Source organism: Oncorhynchus gorbuscha, linkage group LG01, assembly GCF_021184085.1.
Source record: "Oncorhynchus gorbuscha isolate QuinsamMale2020 ecotype Even-year linkage group LG01, OgorEven_v1.0, whole genome shotgun sequence".
NCBI lineage: Eukaryota > Metazoa > Chordata > Actinopteri > Salmoniformes > Salmonidae > Oncorhynchus > Oncorhynchus gorbuscha.
Genome location: NC_060173.1, coordinates 96,312,045 through 96,332,987, shown reverse-complemented (window position 1 = coordinate 96,332,987; position 20,943 = coordinate 96,312,045). Strand labels below are relative to the sequence as shown.

The 20,943-nt window shown below is 41.7% G+C and overlaps 1 protein-coding gene across 8 annotated transcripts in view; it reads right to left on the bottom strand.

Annotated features, from left to right (window-relative positions):
* LOC124046542 (WD repeat and FYVE domain-containing protein 2) overlaps positions 1–20,943 on the bottom strand; it is a 26,245-nt gene extending 5,302 nt beyond the window's left edge. For 4 of the 8 annotated variants that reach the window (XR_006841026.1, XR_006841027.1, XM_046367042.1 and 1 more), the window contains exons 1-13: positions 20,664–20,943; positions 17,416–17,483; positions 16,740–16,751; positions 11,356–11,429; positions 10,751–10,805; positions 10,275–10,425; positions 8,516–8,628; positions 7,634–7,760; positions 6,888–6,993; positions 5,942–6,043; positions 5,187–5,317; positions 4,959–5,067; positions 4,599–4,673 (exon numbers count right to left, since the gene is read on the bottom strand). Coding sequence is in view for 6 of the 8 variants with exons in the window: in XM_046367042.1 (XP_046222998.1) it covers positions 4,644–4,673; positions 4,959–5,067; positions 5,187–5,317; positions 5,942–6,043; positions 6,888–6,993; positions 7,634–7,760; positions 8,516–8,628; positions 10,275–10,425; positions 10,751–10,805; positions 11,356–11,429; positions 16,740–16,751; positions 17,416–17,483; positions 20,664–20,800 (1,215 nt within the window). In the remaining 2 variants the exon portion in view is untranslated. Of the gene's footprint in view, positions 1–1,549; positions 4,674–4,958; positions 5,068–5,186; positions 5,318–5,941; positions 6,044–6,887; positions 6,994–7,633; positions 7,761–8,515; positions 8,629–10,274; positions 10,426–10,750; positions 10,806–11,355; positions 11,430–16,739; positions 16,752–17,415; positions 17,484–18,854; positions 18,906–20,663 lie in introns of those variants that run through there. The other 4 variants (XM_046367077.1, XM_046367033.1, XM_046367085.1 and 1 more) reach the window with 4 other exon arrangements.

Sequence of the window (20,943 nt, the reverse complement as noted above, 5' to 3'; positions counted from 1 at the left end):
TCACATCAACACCATTATCCCAGAAACCCTAAACCCACTCCAATTTGCATACCGCCCAAAAAGACCCACAGATGATTAATTCTCTACTGCACTCTACACTGCCCTTTCCCACATGGACAAAAGGAATACCTATGCGAGAATGCTATTCATTGACTACAGCTCAGAGTTCAACACCATAGTACCCTCAAAGCTCATCACTAAGCTAAGGAACCTGGGACTAAACACTTCCCTCTGCAACTGGATCCTGGATTCCTGGCGGACAGCACCCAGGTGGTGAGGGTTGGTTGCAACACATCTGCCACGCTGATCCTCAACACTGGAGCTCCCCAGGGGTGGGTGCTCAGTACCCTCCTGTACTCCCTGTTCACCCACGACTGCATGGCCAGGCACGACTCCAACACCATCATTAAGTTTGCAGATGATACAACAGTGGTAGGCCTGATCACCGACAACGACGAGACAGCCTATAGGGAGGAGGTCAGAGACCTGGCCGGGTGGTGCCAGAATAACAACCTATCACTCAACGTAACCAAGACTAAGGAGATGATTGTGGACGACAGGAAAAGGAGCACAGAGCACGCCCCCATTCTCATCGACGGGGCTGTAGTGGAGCAGGTTGAGAGCTTCAAGTTCCTTGGTGTTCACCTAAACAACAAACTAGAATAGTCCAAACACACCAAGACAGTCGTGAAGAGGGCACGGCAAAGCCTATTCCCCCTCATGAAACTAAAAAGATTTGGCATGCGTCCTGAGATCCTCAAAAGATTCTGCAGCTGCAACATCGAGAGCATGGTGCACTGCCTGGTACGGCAATTGCTCGGCCTCCGACCGCAAGGCACTACAGAAGGTAGTGGGTACGGCCCAGTATATCACTGGGGCAAAGCTGCCTGCCATCCAGGACCTCTACACCAGGCAGTGTCAGAGGAAGGTCCTAAAAATTGTCAAAGATCCCAGCCACCCCAGTCATAGACTGTTCTCTCTACTACCGCATGGCAAGCGGTACCGGAGTGCCAAGTCTAGGACAAAAAGGCTTCACAACAGTTTTTACCCGCAAGCCATAAGACTCCTGAACAGGTAACCAAATGGTTAACCGGACTATTTGCATTGTGTTCCCCCCCCTACTGCTACTCTCTGATCATCATATATGCATAGTCACTTTAACCATACCTACATGTACATACTACCTCAATAAGCCTGATTAACCGGTGTCTGTATATAGCCTTGCTACTGTTATTGTCAAAATTGTGTTTTTACTGGTTTTATTTCTTTACATACCTACACACTTTTTTTGCACTATTGTTTAGAGCCTTTAAGTAAGCATTTCACTGTAAGGTCTACTACACCTGTTGTTTTTGGCGTACATGACAAATAAACTTTGATTTGATAACTTTTCACATTTTCTCTGATAGGGTTAAGGATAGGATAAAGCTAAACTTGTTTTAATAGAGATATTGATCAATGGGGAGAACTGATGAGCTGAACACCACCAGCTGAATCTCTACATGGAAACATAAGCCCAAACATTCACGTGAAAAAGAGACATCCTGTCTTTCAGTCACCTCATATCAATTTAATCAAATACAAACATGAGTACATCAGCAGCAGGACAACAAGAGGAACTGTAATTATGGAATGATATGTACACATCTCTACTCAGGATGACCTGTACCCAGATCAGTTTTTGATCCAGGATGAGACATGCAGTAATGATACTCCTATAGGACTAATGATCTTCATTAATCTGCTGCTTGGACACACCACGCACATCAAGACCTGAGGGGAATGTCACAAAGCAGGATCAAGGAGTTATCCACCTTACTTTGACAGACAGATCAGGCTTTGTGACGACCCCCCCTCGGAGTCACACACACACATAGTACAGCCACCTGTGAGCATCATACTACACCACACAGAAGCACTAGCCTAGGAACAAGACAGCTCCTGTATTATCAGCATGGTTGCCAATGACAAAACGTTGACATAAGCAGAAAAACAGACTGGTATCCAGGCTACAAAACACACCTAATAATATCATCATCAAGTTAATTCAAATCCTAGGGCAGTCATTCAGATAATGTAAATCAGTATTGCTGTATGAATCAGCATGGAACTCACATTTTTACCGCCAACAATGATAACAGATATTGTTCTTTACTGTACAGAGGGCATTAAATGAGGACACGAATAGGGATAGTATAATTATTCAATCCAGTGATTGACTACCTCTGTAAATAGCACTACAGCCTGAGAGCCATTCTCCACCAGTAGATATGCATTAGCCTAGGCCCAAGATGTGTGGCTTCACTGATTATTAAAACAACATGCTAGTACTTGTGAAAAATGACAATGGGTAATTAGGTTTTATATCCCAAATATCAACATGCAGACAGATTGTTGTTTTACAATCGTGGTTCTGTCTAAAAACAAATCCAAAAGCAAATCCAGTGCATGAACTTAACTTGAACTATATTATATCCATAATAACCATCAATACAATTTGAGAATTAACTTTACACGTGTGGTGTAGTAGGCTACATGAGAGATGTCTAGCTTTGAGACACCAGTAACACACAGCAATAAATAAACTCACAACACAAATACATTTGACACACAGCCACTAACATATCACCAGTCTGTTATACGTACGCAATAGAAAAATCTAATATTTTCAGACTTCAACCATATGTCATTTGTAGATAACAACATATTGTAAGTGTATGCATTGGACAAAAAGTGCTTAGCTATGATTTTGTTCTCTTAGAAATCAAACCGTAACAACTGAAGTGCAAAGAAACTACAGATGACACGTGGTGAATAATGTTTTGGTCCACCACCAAAGTCCAGAGAGTCGTAGGTGACATTTCAATAACTCTACAATAGAGTAAAAATAAATCATAAAAAGATGATTGGAATTAACTTGTTCTTTATGATTTATCATTTCAATTGGCAAGCCTAATCAAGACCTTCAGTTAGCAAATCAATATTCATTTGAAAAAAAAAATACTAAAGAATGAAATGTCTTTCTCCACGTCTCCTACATCTGTGGTCGTCAACCGTTACCCGACAGTGAGATACCACATGTAGACTTGTTCACCAGTTGTGTGTATGTATGACTACAGGAGAGCCTATAAGCTAGGTAACTGCCAAAGTAAATGGAAACAATTGAGTAAATGAGGGATACAAAGTATATTGAATGCAGGTGCTTCCACCCAGATGTGGTTCCCGAGTTAATTTGGGGTGGCAGGGTAGCCTAGTGATTCGAGCGTTGGACTAGTAACCAAAAGGTTGCAAGTTCAAATCCCCCAGCTGACAAGGTACAAATCTGTCATTCTGCCCCTGAACAGGCAGCTAACCCACCGTTCCTAAGCCATCATTGAAAATAAGAATTTAGAATAAAGGTCAAATAAATAAATAATTAAGCAATTAACATCCCATCATGCTTAGGGTCATGCACAAAGTTGCCCAATTATTTTGGCTAGCATGGTTAGAAGCGATATTAGTGAATTTGAAAGGTGGGTCTCAAATCAGCATAGGGGGTTTAAAACTGTGTGCCTCAGTCACCACATCTCAACCCAATTGAACAATGGAGCGGAGCCTTTTCAACCACCATCAACAAAACATCAAATTACAGATGTCCTGTGGAAGAATTGTGACACATCCCTCCGAAAGAGTTCCAGAGACTTAGAATTTACGCCAAGGCGCGTTGAAGCTGTTCTGGCAGCTTGTTGACCCAATGCCCTATTAAGACAATGTTGGTGGTTCCTTTATTTTGGCAGTTATCTGTAGGCTATGAACACTTCTGACACCTCAACTGAAACAGGGTCCACCCAGAAACAGGGCTATTCTACCCTCCACCTGCTGCTTCTATGTACATCAGCTAACAAGCAAAGAGCCAATCAAAACAGGATGAGTTATAAGAGGTCAACTTCTTGAGTTGTGATTATATTAGAGTATTCCATCTTGCTAATGTACATACTCCAGGTTACATATCTCACTGATATTAATATAACCCCAGTACATTTTTTTATAATTTTATTTTAACAATTGTTTCACCTACTTTTTTCATGCTCTGTTTGCCATAGTGAGAGCTGCAATATGATATCAGGAAGGCACTTAAATATAATATTTTTATTTGCCCGACTAGCTGTATGTGTTGTTCAGCAGGTAGCCTACACGGAGTTTCTTTTACTATGAACCCATTGTTTTAAATATAATAAACCAAAGAATATAGGGAATTATGTATGCACAATAACATTTTAGTTGAAGTTCCAAATGTTGTTCCAGAGTGACATACTGTAGGTAAGGGGGATCCATAAAACTAACAAAAAAATGCTCTTTCATAGTCCTGATACAGCACGCACACCTTCGTCCTCTTCAAGGCGTCTCTATTCCAAATCTTTCCATCCATATCGGGAGCCAGAGTACAGCTCTTCCTCAGCACATTTAGTCACCAAGAGGGACAAGGGCAGGTAAGAAAGGCCTGGTGTTTCTAGGTTCTGTGGATGTTACTATTGTTGTGGTGGTTGTTCTTGTGGACATGTACCACCTCTTGTACCACCTCCTCTCAGGATGACGGCCACCATGATGTAAGCTCTCACCTGATAGGTGGATGGAGCTCCATGATGCTCCATCAACAATAACCTTCAGGACACCACTGGAGTCATGTCCCAGAGCTGTTGACACAAACATAAAGGTGTATAAAAAAACAATGCCTCCTTCATATGTGGATATGCACTGTCATTAAAAGGTCATTGTATCAATGCCTCCCATTCCTGTATTAGGCTGCAAATCCAACTGATATTTTTCTCACTAATTGGTCTTCCCTCAATCTGCTCAACTCTGAAAAATATCTGATGTGAAAAGATCTGTGATTGGTCAAAAGACCAGTTAGTGGAAAAAAGATCAGAAATGGGCTGCCTATCTAAACGCTGCCTTAAGAGACATCGTGTTTGTCTCACCTTGACGACCTTGTCTGCCCCAGAGGTCAGTAGCCAGCCCATGGTAGGCTCATAGTGCATGTAAACTATGCTGTGTTTGCTGTCATGGAATGTCGCCGTGGGCGCCCGGCTGTAAGACATGGGGAGGGGGCAAAATAGTGTTATCACCATGGGAATTAAAGTATAGGATAATATGTGATGACCAGAGGATGATATTTGTGGCTTATTTTGTGCATGCATGTTACTCACTCCTCATCCGTGATGGACTCGTGGCAGCTGTCACACACCCGCACCTCAAACTCGAAGCCCATGAGAGGGATGGTGGAGCGCTTGGCCGAGCACTTCCCACACACTGCCTGCCCACACTTCCTGCAGTGGTGCTGGGGAGAGGAGACAGGAGACACTGAGCCTTGGGTTCAGCCTACAGATAAGGCCAATGTGCATATATCTCACTTGCCCTCACTCATGTAGTCACAAACAGCGGAGGCCACACCGGGTCTATGTTTCTGCATTTTACACTGCCATAGAGGGGTTCACTGTAAAGTCTACACTTGTAGTATTTGGTGCATGTGACAAATACAATTTGGTTGTTTAGCAACAAAACTGATGCACGAAAGCAATTATGGGGCAAACAGGCAGGGTTGGCCATTTTGTCTCCAATGTTTATTGAAAACAGAAATACATTTGCACAATGAGCACTTGTCTCTCACCTACATCAAATTTTGGCCATATTAGCAGACAAGAGTACCTCAGTCAAAACAAGACATGGTATCAAGAACAAGATAAAACTAGCTAAAACGAGCCATGATTCCCCATGGCAGCTTCTTGTCACTGTTGCGAGCTATCTAGCCACCCAGAAAAACAACACAAACTTCTGCTCCATTGAAGAGCGAGCATTGTTTGTGACCCGAGCCAGTTTATAGGAACATTTACGTTTTTCTCCTGCCCTCTTGTGGACAATATTTGAACTATATCCCACAGTGACAGTATGGTGCCCACAGTACCTGTCGCAGGCCGATTTTCTTACTGTCCCACATCTGTTTGAAGTTCCAGAAGAATGGCTGCTCACACTTCTGACACGAATCACTGTCCAGCCACTCTGGGGTCTGAGGGAACACAGACAGGTTAAGTACAGACTCTAAATACTACTCTAGTCAGCTTTTCCTTACTAAATCCTACCTTTAACCACCAGGAGTTTTAAAAGGAAACTAACCCAGATTAAGTGGTTAAGTATAACGTAAGTGAGAGAAAGAACCAGTCAGAGCCACAGGTAGTCTACACTGAACACTCATTTGCATTCAGTACATTACCATTCTGAATTTAATTAAGTTTGTCATTCTCTCTCTGTACATGTTCACATTTCAGGTATCCCTCCATGGTGACAGAAACAGCCAGACAAAGCACTCTGCCATACCATGCTGTCAATGACAGAGGTGACACTGCACTCACAGAGCTGTGACTGGCCCATATCTAGGGCTAGACAGATTCTACGGAAGAAAGTTGAGCTTATATCGGAGTGACACAACCCGGCCCTGTGCTCCAGCTAATCCTATACACAGCCCTGCCCAACACTCAGGCCTCACTGCAGATTTAGCTCCATAGCACATTCATTCTCCTTCCCTCTCCCACCCTCTCCCTGAAAGTCCTATTGCATCCAAGTTGCTTAAGTCTGTGGGGTGTGTGTGAACCTTTGAACCCCCCTGGTGACAATATGTGCCAGGAACTCAACCTGTCTACTTCACACACACACACACACACACACACACACACACACACACACACACACACACACACACACACACACACACACACACACACACACACACACACACACACACACACACACACACACACACACACACACACACACACACACACAGCCTTGAGGTTTAGTCTTCCTCCCTCCTTCTGATCCATCCCTCCATCTTTATCAGTCCATCCCTCCCTCACCTCTTGTCTGGTCACGTCCATGTTCCAGATGACGATGCCCCCATCTGAGCTGCAGGAGATCAGCTGACGTGTATGTGGTGCGTAGCATAGGCCCTGGACCTTCTCACTGCATTGTTAACACACACACGTAAAGAGAATGTGGTACAGAAATAGTGTAGATTCTCCCCACCACCGGAATGACATCCTTGGGTGTGACATAAGTCACTTTCAAACGCTCCCAAAATTTTAACTGACCGTGAAACATCCAGGAGTTATGGATAATGAAGCGCCCTAAAGGAGACTACTAAGGACATTTCAACACTTTCTAAGACTATCATATTGATTAAAGGCCCAGGTGCAGTCAGATGTGATTATCCTGTGGTTTTATAGAACATCTCCACACCGAGGTTGGTATAATACTGTGAAATTGTGAAAATTATGATAAAGCCCTTTTCGTGTTAAGAGCTGTTTGAAAAGACCGCCTGAAATTTCCACCTATTTTGGTGGGATGGATTTTGGCCTGCCTGGTGACATCACATCATTAATTAATAAACTAATAAGTGTTCCAAACCTCTGTCAATTACAACTGCTTTTCCCCTTTCCCCTTTTTCCCCCTTTATACGGTCTGATATACCACAGCTGTCAGCCAATCAGAATTCAGGACTCGAAACAAGCAGTTTATAATGTTTTTTTTATATACTACAATGGAGACTACATTTGAAGACTGTATTGGAGTACTCTATTGAGGTTCAGTGTGTGAATCTTACTTGTGTCCCTGAAGTTCAATAGCGGTGCCTTTGCCTCCCCCGATGTCCCACATGATGATGGAGTGATCGGCGCTGCCGGAGAACAACACTCTCTGGACCGGGTCCCAACACAGAGCTGTCACATTGCCTAAAGAGAACAGAACACAAAACACACATTCCTCAGCTCATCACTGGATCTTAAACTTGACCTGGTCAAGTGGAACAAAAACAAGAAACTAAAAGGCCTCAATTATTAGAAAGTGGACAAAAGTGACTCAGAGCAAATTCAAGTTGAAATTAACTAACCTCTCAATAACTGCCAAGTCTTTTGCTTTTAATGAACCACAATTCATCCATCTTGAGCACCCTTGTGTCTAATTCAAAGAGAAATATGTTCCAGTGCTTTTCACCGGCAGATATTTGCATAATGACAAACATGTGTAACCCCACTGATAACAGATAGGCCTGGAATAGTGGTGCTGTCAGCAGCATTGTCACACGCTCTTCTGTCAATATAGGAAGTAGGAGATGTGAGAGTGTTAAAACAACTGACCCCAGATCAGAACAGAGGGTTTATAAATAGCTGTGAGGGTTGTCCTCTGGCGTATACAATGTCCCACACTACCTCTAGCCCTGCTGGCAGGTGGCCCGAGTGGACAGGAGGGACGGTCAGTTAGGGTGAAAATAAAAAGTGGGTAGTAGACCGATTTATAAAATCTCCAAGGGTTTAAAATAGTATGTGTGCTTTCTTTCAAATTTTTAGGGGCACTTTATTTTGCTTCCTCTGTGTATTGAAACCAATTGAGGAGTCCCAAATGGTGGTGTTTCAAGGCTGGGGGAGGATGGGGTACTAGGGGTTAGGGGACTAGTGTTGTTTTGCAACATGGGGTGTAGTAGTAATACCGGTGTGTCCTTTGAAGGTGGTGACCAGACTACAGCTGTCCAGCTCCAGCTTGAGGATGGTCACCTGACCAGAGTAATCACCCACAAAGGCGTGCCTAGTCTCCACGTCGAACCTGGGAGGGGCAGGGTCAAGGATGCCAATGATCGTTTAACTGAACTGTTTGCATCGGAACAACTTCAGGGATTTGCACACACTGTATTTATTCTATTCAATCAGTGTTTCCTGGTTGAAACCTACCTCGTATGTGGTTCATTCTATTCAGTGAAGGACTGACTGCCTTACACCTCTTAAATTTCCAACAAAAACAACCCACATCAGATAAAACTTACCACAGTTAACTGTTCATTAGCTACAAAATCATACGTATTCAGTCTCTGAACTCAAGAGACCAAAATGAGGCCAAAATGATAAATAAAAGCAATCAAAAGAGAGAAAACAATAAGACAAATCTTCTAAGAACACACATTTCTCCTCCTGAAAAAGGTTGCTGTACTAATCTGATCCCAGGCCAACTCGGAACCGTGGTTTTTTAGAAACATTTGCTGGATGAAATACTAAATAAATACATTCCAAGTAGTTCATTTCAAGAATTTTGAATAACATAATAAAAAATATAATACCAATTATTTCAACTTTATTTAACCAGTTAGGCCAGTTGAGAACAAGTTCTCATATACAACTGCGACCTGGCAAAGATAAAGCAAAGCAGTGCGACAAAAACAACAGAGTTACACATGGGATAAACAAACGGACAGTCAATAACAATATAAAAATCTATGTACAGTGTGTGCAAATGTAATAATGACTTCTCTGGGTTTGTAAAAAGCTATACAAAACCAAAACAAACAAAATGGTTGCCATATGAATGTCAGGAAGAAATCAGATTTTTTTGTTGTTGTTGTACTTAACATTGGAATTGTTTATCCCGGTCTTTGAAGCATAAGTCAGTCTCAAGACCTCACAGAGCTAGTTGATATCGAGAGCCCACCACAGCAGAGTGGACCCAGACCTTTTATCTTGCCATTACGGAAATCTCCCGGACCATTGCCTTGGGCCACATGACTGAAGGCTATCGTTAGCGTTCCCAATTAAGAAAAGCTACTGGGACGCTTACCTGGCTCCCTCTCTGGTCTACTGCATTGTAGGAGAAAGCACAAGCGGGCCACATCCTCCCTTAACGCCTCAAATATATACTTGTTTGAGGTGAAGGAGACCCAGTCGAGTGCGCTGTTACCACTTGAAATGTTGTCTGTGGCTTTAGACTTCACACACAGGTAGTACTTGTTAAGATACTTGCTAGATAGCAACTAGAGCTGGGAATTACCTCACAATACAATATTATCACGATACTTAGGTGCCAACACAATATGTATTGCGATTCTTATGATTTGATTTTGCGATTTAATCTCTCAAACATTTTGCTCACTATATGTCTTCTGCAGAGAGACAAGACAGCATGAGAAAACTAGTTTTGATCAGTCAGGGAAGTAAAAGTACTGAAAACATGTTGGCTCAATATTTATAAAGAAGATGGAGAACAAAAGCTATAGATTGAAAAATAGCTAACGCTACCTACAGTAGCATATTATTTTAAATCTTTATTATTTTTTACAAATTGATACTTGGAATCAAATATCATCCCAAAATAATATTGCGATATGTAACTGTAGTGATTTGTTTTACCCAATCAGCAACAGCATGTGAATGGAATGGAATGAATAGAATAGAGGAATGTGGTTTGTAAAAGATGAAGGATACTGCAGTCCAGAGACCCAGGCGGTGGTGCGGTATAACCCCAGTTGTGTTCCACTCTCAGAGCAGTGCCAGGTGAAGTTCTTGTCCTGTCCTGTACTGAGGACCCACTCCATCTCCAAAACAAACAGCACCACTGTCACTCTGCCCTGGTGGGCTGATACAGAACACACACAATGTCATGATAATAAACAAAAAATACTGGTCATATACTGTACAAAAAAAGTAGACGGATTGGTGTTCTTTGCATCCTTTAAAATGGATAAAAACAGACAAGATGGCAGTCGTACAGTAGAGCTGTTGGCAGCAAGCTCAATATTAGTACATTGCTTTCAGAGGCCTTGTAGCTAAAACCAACCAAAGCGCCATGAATAGAAAAAAATACATTATTTTGCCATGTTTCATCCCTTCCTGCCATTGACCAGAGTCAGCTGAGTCACACAAACAAAGAACACAGCCTGTGGCCACACTTCCCATCTCACCCTGATAGGTCTGTGCCGGGGTCATCTTGTTGTAGTCTTCTGACAGGATGAACTCCTGAAAAACAGAAAGTATGTCACTCACTGGTTTTCCCAAGAGAAAGCACAGTATTTCTTTGATATGGGCATACTTTTAGGTCAAAGTTACACAACGCTTGTAATTACCTTCTGACTCAAAAGGAAGAGCTTAGGTTTAGCAAAGTATATCCATGTTAGTTTTAGGCTATGAATCCCATAAGGAAACCCAGGTCTACACCTCCTGTAGATAGACATATTTAGTATCCATGTGTTGATTGATCCACCTGACTGCTTAGCCAATCACGCAGAAGATTAGGTTACTCAGATGCAACCCCTCTGGCAGTATTGATCAGTGCTGTTGTATGGAGAAGCAAAGACTCAGCAGAGAGCAAGAGACAGTAGCTAGCTACTTAGTGGCCCGCTAAATGTTAAACATGAAATCATGACTTGAACCAACACAACCAGACCCCAATCTGGCCCTGGGGTTTTAGTATGTGTATCAGGCTTGACTGGGGGATAAGGCTGGATGCTTGGTATAAAAGTATGACTCCCAATCATGAGTATCTTAGACAACAGAAACAGTCACTTACAGAGATGGTTCCATTCTCCATCCCCATAGACAGCCTCCTGGTCTCTGGGTTAAAGGACATACAGGAGCAAGAATCTAGGAAGAGAAAGGAACTAAATGCCTGTAACTTATACAAGTGTGGGGTGTCTCCACTCTCCAGTGCCATTGCCATGTGCATTGAGGGGGAAATCACTGACTGGGGTAGTGACTACATGATGGAATTTAAGTGATTGCACAACATGCAGAAAGAAAAAACAAGGGAAGTAGGGAACATGTCAAAATGAAGATGATTACTTGCAGTACACTTGAGGAAATGGAACTGAAGAGGGTGGTGACTTCCTGAATAACTTAAGACAGACTTTCCAGACAGGCACATGCATAGGCTTATCTCTAGGAATCCCAATTTGGAATGCATTTAAAACTTAAGCCTGCCAGGCACAATGCACCAATTAGTCATTAAAGGCCCAGTGCAGTCAAGTGATTTTCCTGTGTTTTATACATTTCCACACTATGGAGGTTGGAATAGCCTAATACTGTGAAACTGTGAACAATATGATAATGGACAATTAGTGTAAGAGCTGTTTGAAATGTTAGCCTGTTTTGGTGAGATGGAGTTTTGGCCTAGCTGGTGACTAGAGCTAGGACAATAAACCAAAAATTATTGACAATGTCCAAACTAGAAACTTCAGAAAGTATTCAGACCCCTTGACTTTCTACATTGTTAGTCTTACTCTCGAATGTATTTAATTTTTTTTAAATCCTCAACAATCTAACCCTAATGACAAAGCGAAAACAGGTTTGTAGAAATGTTTTACAAATGTGTATTACAAATTTAAAAAACAAATACCTTATTTATTTAAGTATTCAGAACCTTTGCTATGTGACGTGTAATTGAGCTCAGGTGCATCCTGCTCCCATATATCATCCTTGAGATGTTTCTATAACTGGATTGGAGTCAACCTGTGGTAAATTCAATTGATTGGACATGATTTGGAAAAGCACACACACCTGTCTATATAAGGTTCCACAGTTCACAGTGCATGTCAGAGCAAACACCAAGCCATGAATGAGGTCGAAGTAATTGGATTGTAACAGGATTGTGTCGAGGCACAGATCTGAGGAAGGGTACAAAAACATTTCTGCAGCATTGAAGGTCCCCAAGAACATAGCGGCCTCCATTTCTAAATGGAAGAAGATCGGGGGAGAAGGGCCTTGGTCAGGGAGGTGACCAAGAATCTGTGGAGGTTGGAGAACCTTCCATCCCTACGGTGAAGTATGGTGATGGCAGCATCATGCTGTGGGGATGTTTTTCAGCAGCAAGGAATGGGAGACTAGTCAGGATCGAGGGAAAGATGAACAGAGCAAAGTTGAGATCCTTATGAAAATCTGCTTCAGAGTGCTCAAGACCTCAGACTGGGGTGAAGGTTCACCTTCCAACAGGACAATGACCCTAAGCACACTGCAAAGATAACACAGGAGTGGCTTCAGGACAAGTCTCTGAATGTCCATGAGTAGCCCAGCCAGAGCCCGGACTCGAACCCGATCAAACGTCTCTGGAGATACCTGAAAATAGCTGTGCAGTGACGCTCCCCATCCAATCTGACAGAGTTTGAGAGGATCTGCCGAGAAGAATGGGAGAAACTCCCCAAATACAGGTGTGCCAAGCTTGTTACGTCATACCCAAGAAGAGTCGAGGCTGTAATCACTGCCAAAGGTGCTTCAACAAAGTACTGAGTAAATGGTATGAATACTTATGTAAATGTCATTTCAGTTTAGATACAAAATTTTAAAAAACTTTTTGCTTTGTCGTTATGGGGTATTGTATGTAGTTGATGACGGGGAAAAAACAATGTAATACATTTTAGAATAAGGATGTAACGTAACAAAATGTGGAAAAAGTCAAGGGGTCTGAATACTTTCCAAATGCACTGTATCATGGACATTTTGCTGATATTGTTCATTACGATAAATAACCTACAGGCCCCTACTAGAGATACGTGAAGCTCGAAATTAAAGAAGTTAGCTAATATGGGTGATTGTTAATGGGACAATTGATAGCTTCATCATTCAATGCAGTAGTTTAGGGTAATATAAAAAAATGTTTAAAAAAATAACTGTTGCACATGGTATAAACGTATTGTTAAATGTATCAGTGATATTCAGTCAATTTAACTTGATATGGATTTTTGTCCATATCGCCCAGCTCTACTGGTGACATCCCCAGGCAGTACATTAGTTAGACAATAAGAGTGTTCCAAACCTCTGTCAATAACAGCTAGTTTTGTTCTGCCCACACTGACCACTCCCAGACAGCCCACTCCCAGACAGCCCACTCCCAGACAGCCCACTCCCAGACAGCCCACTCCCAGACAGCCCACTCCCAGACAGCCCACTCCCAGACAGCCCACTCCCAGACAGCCCACTCCCAGACAGCCCAGCAACATTTTTTGGATGAGAAGCTGTATTTTGACTATTTTAATTGAATTAAGGTACTTAGTTGTTACTCAGAAATTATTATTTAAAAATATTTTTCAACCCCTTTTTTCCCCAATTTCGTGGTATCCAATTGTTAGTAATTACTATCTTGTCTCGTCGCAACGGACCTCCCGGTCGCGGCCGGCTGCGACAGAGCCTGGGCGCGAACCCAGAGTCTCTGGTGGAGCTAGACCACTGCGCCACCCGGGAGGCCCTTACTCAGAAATGATTTGATAGAGATACAAATGGCTGCATTGGACCTTTAAAACATTGGGTCAAACAGAAATATAGACTAAATGGTTGTTTAACTCATTCAAACTGGAACAGATGTTAAAACCACACAGGCAGAAGAGCTGTTAACAAAATGAGGCCAATGGAATAGCTAGGCCGAGGCGCCTAACTCAGTTATAAGCATTTTGCTAAACCAGCGATAACATCTGCAAAATATGTGTACGCGACCAATCATTTTTTATAAGTAGGGCAAATCCATGCCAGTGGCCATAGAGTACCACAGTACGAGTCATCATACTCACAACCTGGGAACGGTTCCAATTGTTTTTCCACCACTCATTTTTCCCAATAGAGGATTTATTGAATTTTTTTCTATTTTAGGTCCTATTTAGACCAATACAATACTGTAAAACCCTATGAGCCGTGATTGGTTCATGATACAGACAACATCCTGGTGTCATTATACTCTTTATAGTGTGCTCTGAAATTTGGAGGTCTATATTCTGAAATACATTTTTTCACATTCATTTCCTGAACATTAAAAATGTAAATATCTCAACTACCCTTTTTGATTTGGCTTATTTTCTGACAAATGGTTTGGAACAATATACTGTAATGGGAATTTGAATGTTCGTGCTTTTCTTATAACTAATATAGGTGTTCTATTCATGTGCTGTTCTCTAAACCAAGTTCTGTGTTCATGCAAGTGGCTGAGTTTACAAATCCTCACTTATCAGTAGCTGCAATTTGGCAGTACGCCTAGACGTTTTAAGAACAAACTAACGATATCTCAGTTTCAAGTTCTCAGCTTAGAGAGAAGCCTTGTGAGGTGTTGATAGGTCACATGAATGAAACAAAATGGTAATGATTCATGAATTATGCAAATATAACTTGTCTGTGTATAGCCGTATATCAGACAGCTGCTGGGTCTACCCAAGGAGAAGCTCCTGATTGACATGTGTACTTTGGTGCATTGAGTTGGTTGGAACCTCTCCTGCGCACTGACAATGAACAATGACTCATTCAAGATTGAAATTGAGTGTCCCTATGTGTAAGAATTTTTCCACACCAATTATCTTCAAACATAAAATTTCCAGTGGGTTCTCTGTTACTTTACATTTCATACATAGAAATTGACCATAGGTCATTAACCAATCACAATCCTCTTTTAGGATTGCACATTCAGCAGAGGGTTCTCTTTGAATCCATTTATTGTTGGTGGTGCTCGTAAACTTCAGAATTAGCAGAGCCCTCTCTGGAAATGTTATGCACTTATATTGTATATTGTTCCAAACAATAAGTCTTAAAATTAACTACATCACAAAGGGTACTTTTAAGATATTCATGTTATGTTTAATAAATTAATGTGAAGATGAATTTCGAAATCTAGACTAGAGGTCGATCGATTATGATTTTTCAACGCCAATACCGATTATTGGAGGACCAAAAAAAAGCCGATACCGATTATATCAGCCTATTTTTAAAATTTGTAATAATGACAATTACAAAATGAACACTTATTTTAACTTAATATAATACATCAATAAATTCAATTTAGCCTCAAATAAATAATGAAACATGTTCAATTTGGTTTAAATGGTTTTTGCACTAAGTGTTGGAGAAGAAAGTAAAAGTAAGAAAGCTAATGTTTCAGTTACTTGCTCAGAACATGAGAACATATGAAAGTCTTCAATATTCCCAGGTAAGACATTTTAGTTATTATAGGAATTATAGGACTATTTCCCTCTATACCATTTGTATTTCATTAACCTTTTGACTATTGGATGTTCTTATAGGCACTTTAGTATTGCCAGTGTAACAGTATAGCTTCCTTCCTTCTCCTCGCTCCTACCTGGTCTCAAACCAGGAACACATCAACAACAGCCACCCTCAAAGCAGCGTTACCCATGCAGAGCAAGGGGCACAACCACTCCAAGTCTCAGAGTGAGTGACGTTTGAAACACTATTAGTGCGCACCCCGCTAAGTAGCTAGAAATTTCACATCGGTTACACCAGCCTAATCTCGGGAGTTGATAGGCTTGAAGTCATAAACAGCTGCTGGCAAACGCACGAAAATGCTGTTTGAATGAATGCTTACAAGCCTGCTGCTTCCTACCATCGCTCAGTCAGACTGCTCTATTAAATCATAGACTTAATGATAACATAATAATAACATAGAAACACGAGCCTTAGGTCATTGATATGGCCGAATCCGGAAACTATCATCTCGAAAACAAGACGTTTATTCTTTCAGTGAAATACGGAACCGTTCTGTATTTTATCTAACGGGTGGCATCCGTAAGTCTAAATATTCCTGTTACATTACACAACCTTCAATGTTATGTCTTAATTATGTAAAATTCTGGCAAATTAGGCGGCCCAAACTGTTGCATATACACTGACCCTGCGTGCAATGAACGCAAGAGAAGTGACAATTTCCCCTGGTTAATATTGCCTGCTAACCTGGATTTATTTTAGCTAAACATGCAGGTTTAAAAATATATACTTCTGTGTATTGATTTTAAGAAAGGCATTGATGTTTATGGTTAGTTACACATTGGAGCAACGATACGCACCGCATCGATTATATGCAATGCAGGACACGCTAGATAAACTAGTAATATCAACCATGTGTAGTTAGTGATTTAGATTGATTGATTGTTTTTTATAAGATAAGTTTAATGCTAGCTAGCAACTTACCTTGGCTTCTTACTGCATTCGCGTAACAGGCAGTCTCCTCGTGGAGTGCAATGTAATCAGGTGGTTAGAGCATTGGACTAGTTAACTGTAAGGTTGCAAGATTGAATCCCCCGAGCTGACAAGGTAAAAATCTGTTGTTCTGCTCCTGAACGAGGCAGTTAACCCACCGTTCCTAGGCCGTCATCGCAAGTAAGAATGTGTTCTAAATTTGCCTAGTTAAATAAAGATTAAATAAAGGTGTAAAAAAATAAAATAATAATAATTTAAAATCGGCCAAATTGGTGTCCAAAAATACAGATTTAGGATTGTTATGAAAACTTTAAATCGGCCCTAATTAATAGGCCATTCCGATTAATCGGTCGACCTCTAATCTAGACATACTCCATGTGTTAGAGCACATTATAAAGGAGTATCACGACACAATGTTGTTGTACGGTTCACGGATCATAAAGTCTTACAGGAAGCATGTATAGGTCAAAATAGGACCTAAAATGGCAAAATGTCATCATGATTTTCCCAAAAAATTGTTTGCAATACAAATGTAAAAAACATATGAAACATTCTTCCTCCCAATGAAGTTCTAACGTGAGAATTGCCAGAACAATCAGAGATACCAAACATTTCCACTCCTGCTGTCGCGGAATCGCCCAGTAACACATGAAAGGTGATGACTCACCTGGCATTGTGTGGTAAATGCTGGGCCAGTACTGACCACTGTCTCTCTTCAGCCATATCCGGATCGTCCTGCGGGTCACATAAAGCCATTCTGGTTATGTATTGGTCGCGACTATCAAACTGCCGTAGGCACCACCATGTCAGAGAGGTATTGACTAAAATACAGTAGCATATAATAAACTCAGCAAAAAAAGAAACATTCCTTTTTCAGGACCCTGCTTTCAAAGATAATTCGTAAAAATCCAAATAACTTCACAGATCTTCATTGTAAAGGGTTTAAACACTGTTTCCCATGCTTGTTCAATGGACCATAAAAATTCATGAACATGCACCTGTGGAACAGTCATTAAGACACTAACAGCTTACAGACGGTAAGCAATTAAGGTCACAGTTAGGGCACTAAAGAGGCATTTCAACTGACTCTGAAAAACACCAAAACTAAGATGCCCAGGGTCCCTGCTCATCTGCATGAACATGTAGCAAGGAGGCATGAGGACTGCAGATGTGGCCAGGGCAATAAATGGCATTGTCCGTACTTTGAGACACAAAAGACAGCGCAACAGGGAGACAGAACGGACAGCTGATTGTCCTCGCAGTGGCAGACCACGTGGAACAACACACAGGATCGGTGCATCCAAACATCACACCTGTGGGACAGGTACAGGATGGCAACAACAACTGCCCAAGTTAGACCAGGAATGCACAATCCCTCAATCAGTACTCAGACTGTCCGCAATAGGCTGAGAGAGGCTGGACTGAGGGCTTGTAGGCCTGTTGTAAGGCAGGTCCTCACCAGACATCACCAGCAACAACGTCGCCTATGGGCACAAACCTACCGTCACTGGACCAGATAGGGCTGGCAAAAAGTGCTCTTCGCTGATGAGTTTCGGTTTTGTCTCACCTGCAGTGATGGTTGGATTCGAGTTTATCGTCAAAGGAATGAGCGTGGAGAATCCATCATGGTCTGGGGCGGTGTGTCACTGAGTCATCAGACTGAGCTCGTTGTCATTGCAGGCAATCTCAATGCTGTGCGTTACAGGGAAGACATCCTCCTTCCTCATGTGATACCCTTCCTGCAGGCTCATCCTGACATGACAATGCCACCAGCCATACTGCTCGTTCTGTGCGTGTTTTCCCGCAAGACAGGAATGTCAGTGTTCTGCCATGACCAGCGATGAGCCCGGATCTCAATCCCATTGAGCACGTCTGGGAGCTGTTGGATCGGAGGGTGAAGGCGAGGGCTATTCCCCCCCAGAATTGTCCAGGAACTTGCAGGTGCCTTGGTGGAAGAGTGGGGTAACATCTGGTGCAGTCCATGAGGAGATGCACTGCAGTACTTAATGCAGCTGGTGGCCACACCAGATACTAACTGTTATGTTTGATTTTGACCCCCCCTCACCCTTTGTTCAGGGACACATTCTATTTCTGTCAGTCACATACCTTTGGAACTTGTTCAGTGCCATGTCTCAGTTGTTGAATCTTGTTATGTTCCTACAAATATATACACATTAAGTTTGCTGAAAATAAACACAATTGACACTGAGTGGTCGTTTCATTTTTTGCTGAGTTTCAATCTCTGCATCTTTTAGTTAAGAAAACTATTTTCAAGCCACTTCGTTACCGAAGTGACTTTTTCATAACAGGTTATGAGAACTTATGCAGCAGGTTAGAAGAGAGCGGAGGAACGCTCAACTCCGTTCGCTTATATCGAGGCGGAGTTGACTATCGATAACTGGTCGCGCGATTTGCTTGGAACACCATTGAGTCGCCACCTGTCGATACTTGTAAAAATGTCAAATCTGAAAATTATTGTACCCATGCTTGTCCTGTACTACTGTGGGGTTCATACTTTTAGCGAATAAAACCACCGACCTTTTCCTCATAAGTCGGTGGATATATTTGAAAAAAAGTCATGACAAGTAATGATTTCAGAACCCCGCGGAAAGACCGCAATTGTAGGTACTGGCAGGCCTAACAGTTATCAGAATTTACATTTTTACAAGCATTGACTGATGGTGACGCATTGTTATTGCTAGCAAATGGCGCAACCAGTTATCAATACTCAACTCCGTCTCGAAGTAAGAACGGAGTTGCGCGTTCCTCAGTTAGGATTCCGAGGTTATAGTTTGGTTTAGGGCTAGAGAAAATGCTCTCCTAACCTGCTACAAAAATGACTTCGTATCTTAGTGGCGTGAAGAGATGGTAATTTGTCTCCGTTTTAACGCCGACCATGATGACGTTAACGAGTAGCGATAGGGAGCTTATAGTGCCAGTACATGTTTGCGTTGCTATAAATAGTGCACAATCTGTAATATTATATTTTACCTACTGTGGTCACATATTTGACATGGTCTCAAACAGTTTAATTTAAAGACCCTTGCGCCCTTCGGTCTCAACGTAGACTTTGATCTGAAGCCATTCTTGTGATTATTGTGACTTTGTAATTTTTATTTTATTTTTATTTCACCTTTATTTAACCAGGTAGGCAAGTTGAGAACAAGTTCTCATTTACAATTGCGACCTGGCCAAGATAAAGCAAAGCAGTTCGACAGATACAACGACACAGAGTTACACATGGAGTAAAACAAACATACAGTCAATAATACAGTATAAACAAGTCTATATACAATGTGAGCAAATGAGGTGAGAAGGGAGGTAAAGGCAAAAAAGGCCATGGTGGCAAAGTAAATACAATATAGCAAGTAAAACACTGGAATGGTAGTTTTGCAATGGAAGAATGTGCAAAGTAGACATAAAAATAATGGGGTGCAAAGGAGCAAAATAAATAAATTAATTAAATACAGTTGGGAAAGAGGTAGTTGTTTGGGCTAAATTATAGGTGGGCTATGTACAGGTGCAGTAATCTGTAAGATGCTCTGACAGTTGGTGCTTAAAGCTAGTGAGGGAGATAAGTGTTTCCAGTTTCAGAGATTTTTGCAGTTCGTAAACTTGTGTAGTTAAATTAATCTATGATCGTATGCTGTCCATGTGTTGTTTGTAATGCTGTTCTTTGTATGACATTTTAATATTTGATTATTAACCAATGATATTAGGCCACTCTTGACCATGATTACAGACACCTGTGTCTTTTGACACACTATATAAACGAGTCATCCCGCAGTGCTTCTGATTATACCCTGATGAAGACAGCTTGGCTGTCGAAACGTTGCTATTACATTTTTGCATCTGAGCTCCTATAGTGTGCGGCTCTCTTTTATTTTCAAAAGGTCTTAAACAGTATCATCCTACCTGTCCTCTGAGACGCTGATCACCCCGTCCTCCTTTGGAATTATGACCGCTGTGTTCACAACATCTTGGGAAGCTTCGATTTTGTTGAGCAGAACAGGAGTCCGAGTCTGCGGTTTGGGTTGTATTTCTGCCGCCATTCCGGAGGTGTAGGCCTAGCTGGTTTTGGCTATCCGTAACATAACGCCCTAGTCGAGCCGCAATAGTGTTTTGTAGCAGCACTTTGAACACAGCATACGGTGTGTTGTGACAGCCAAAGACGCTGCTAGTCAGCTGACCACGC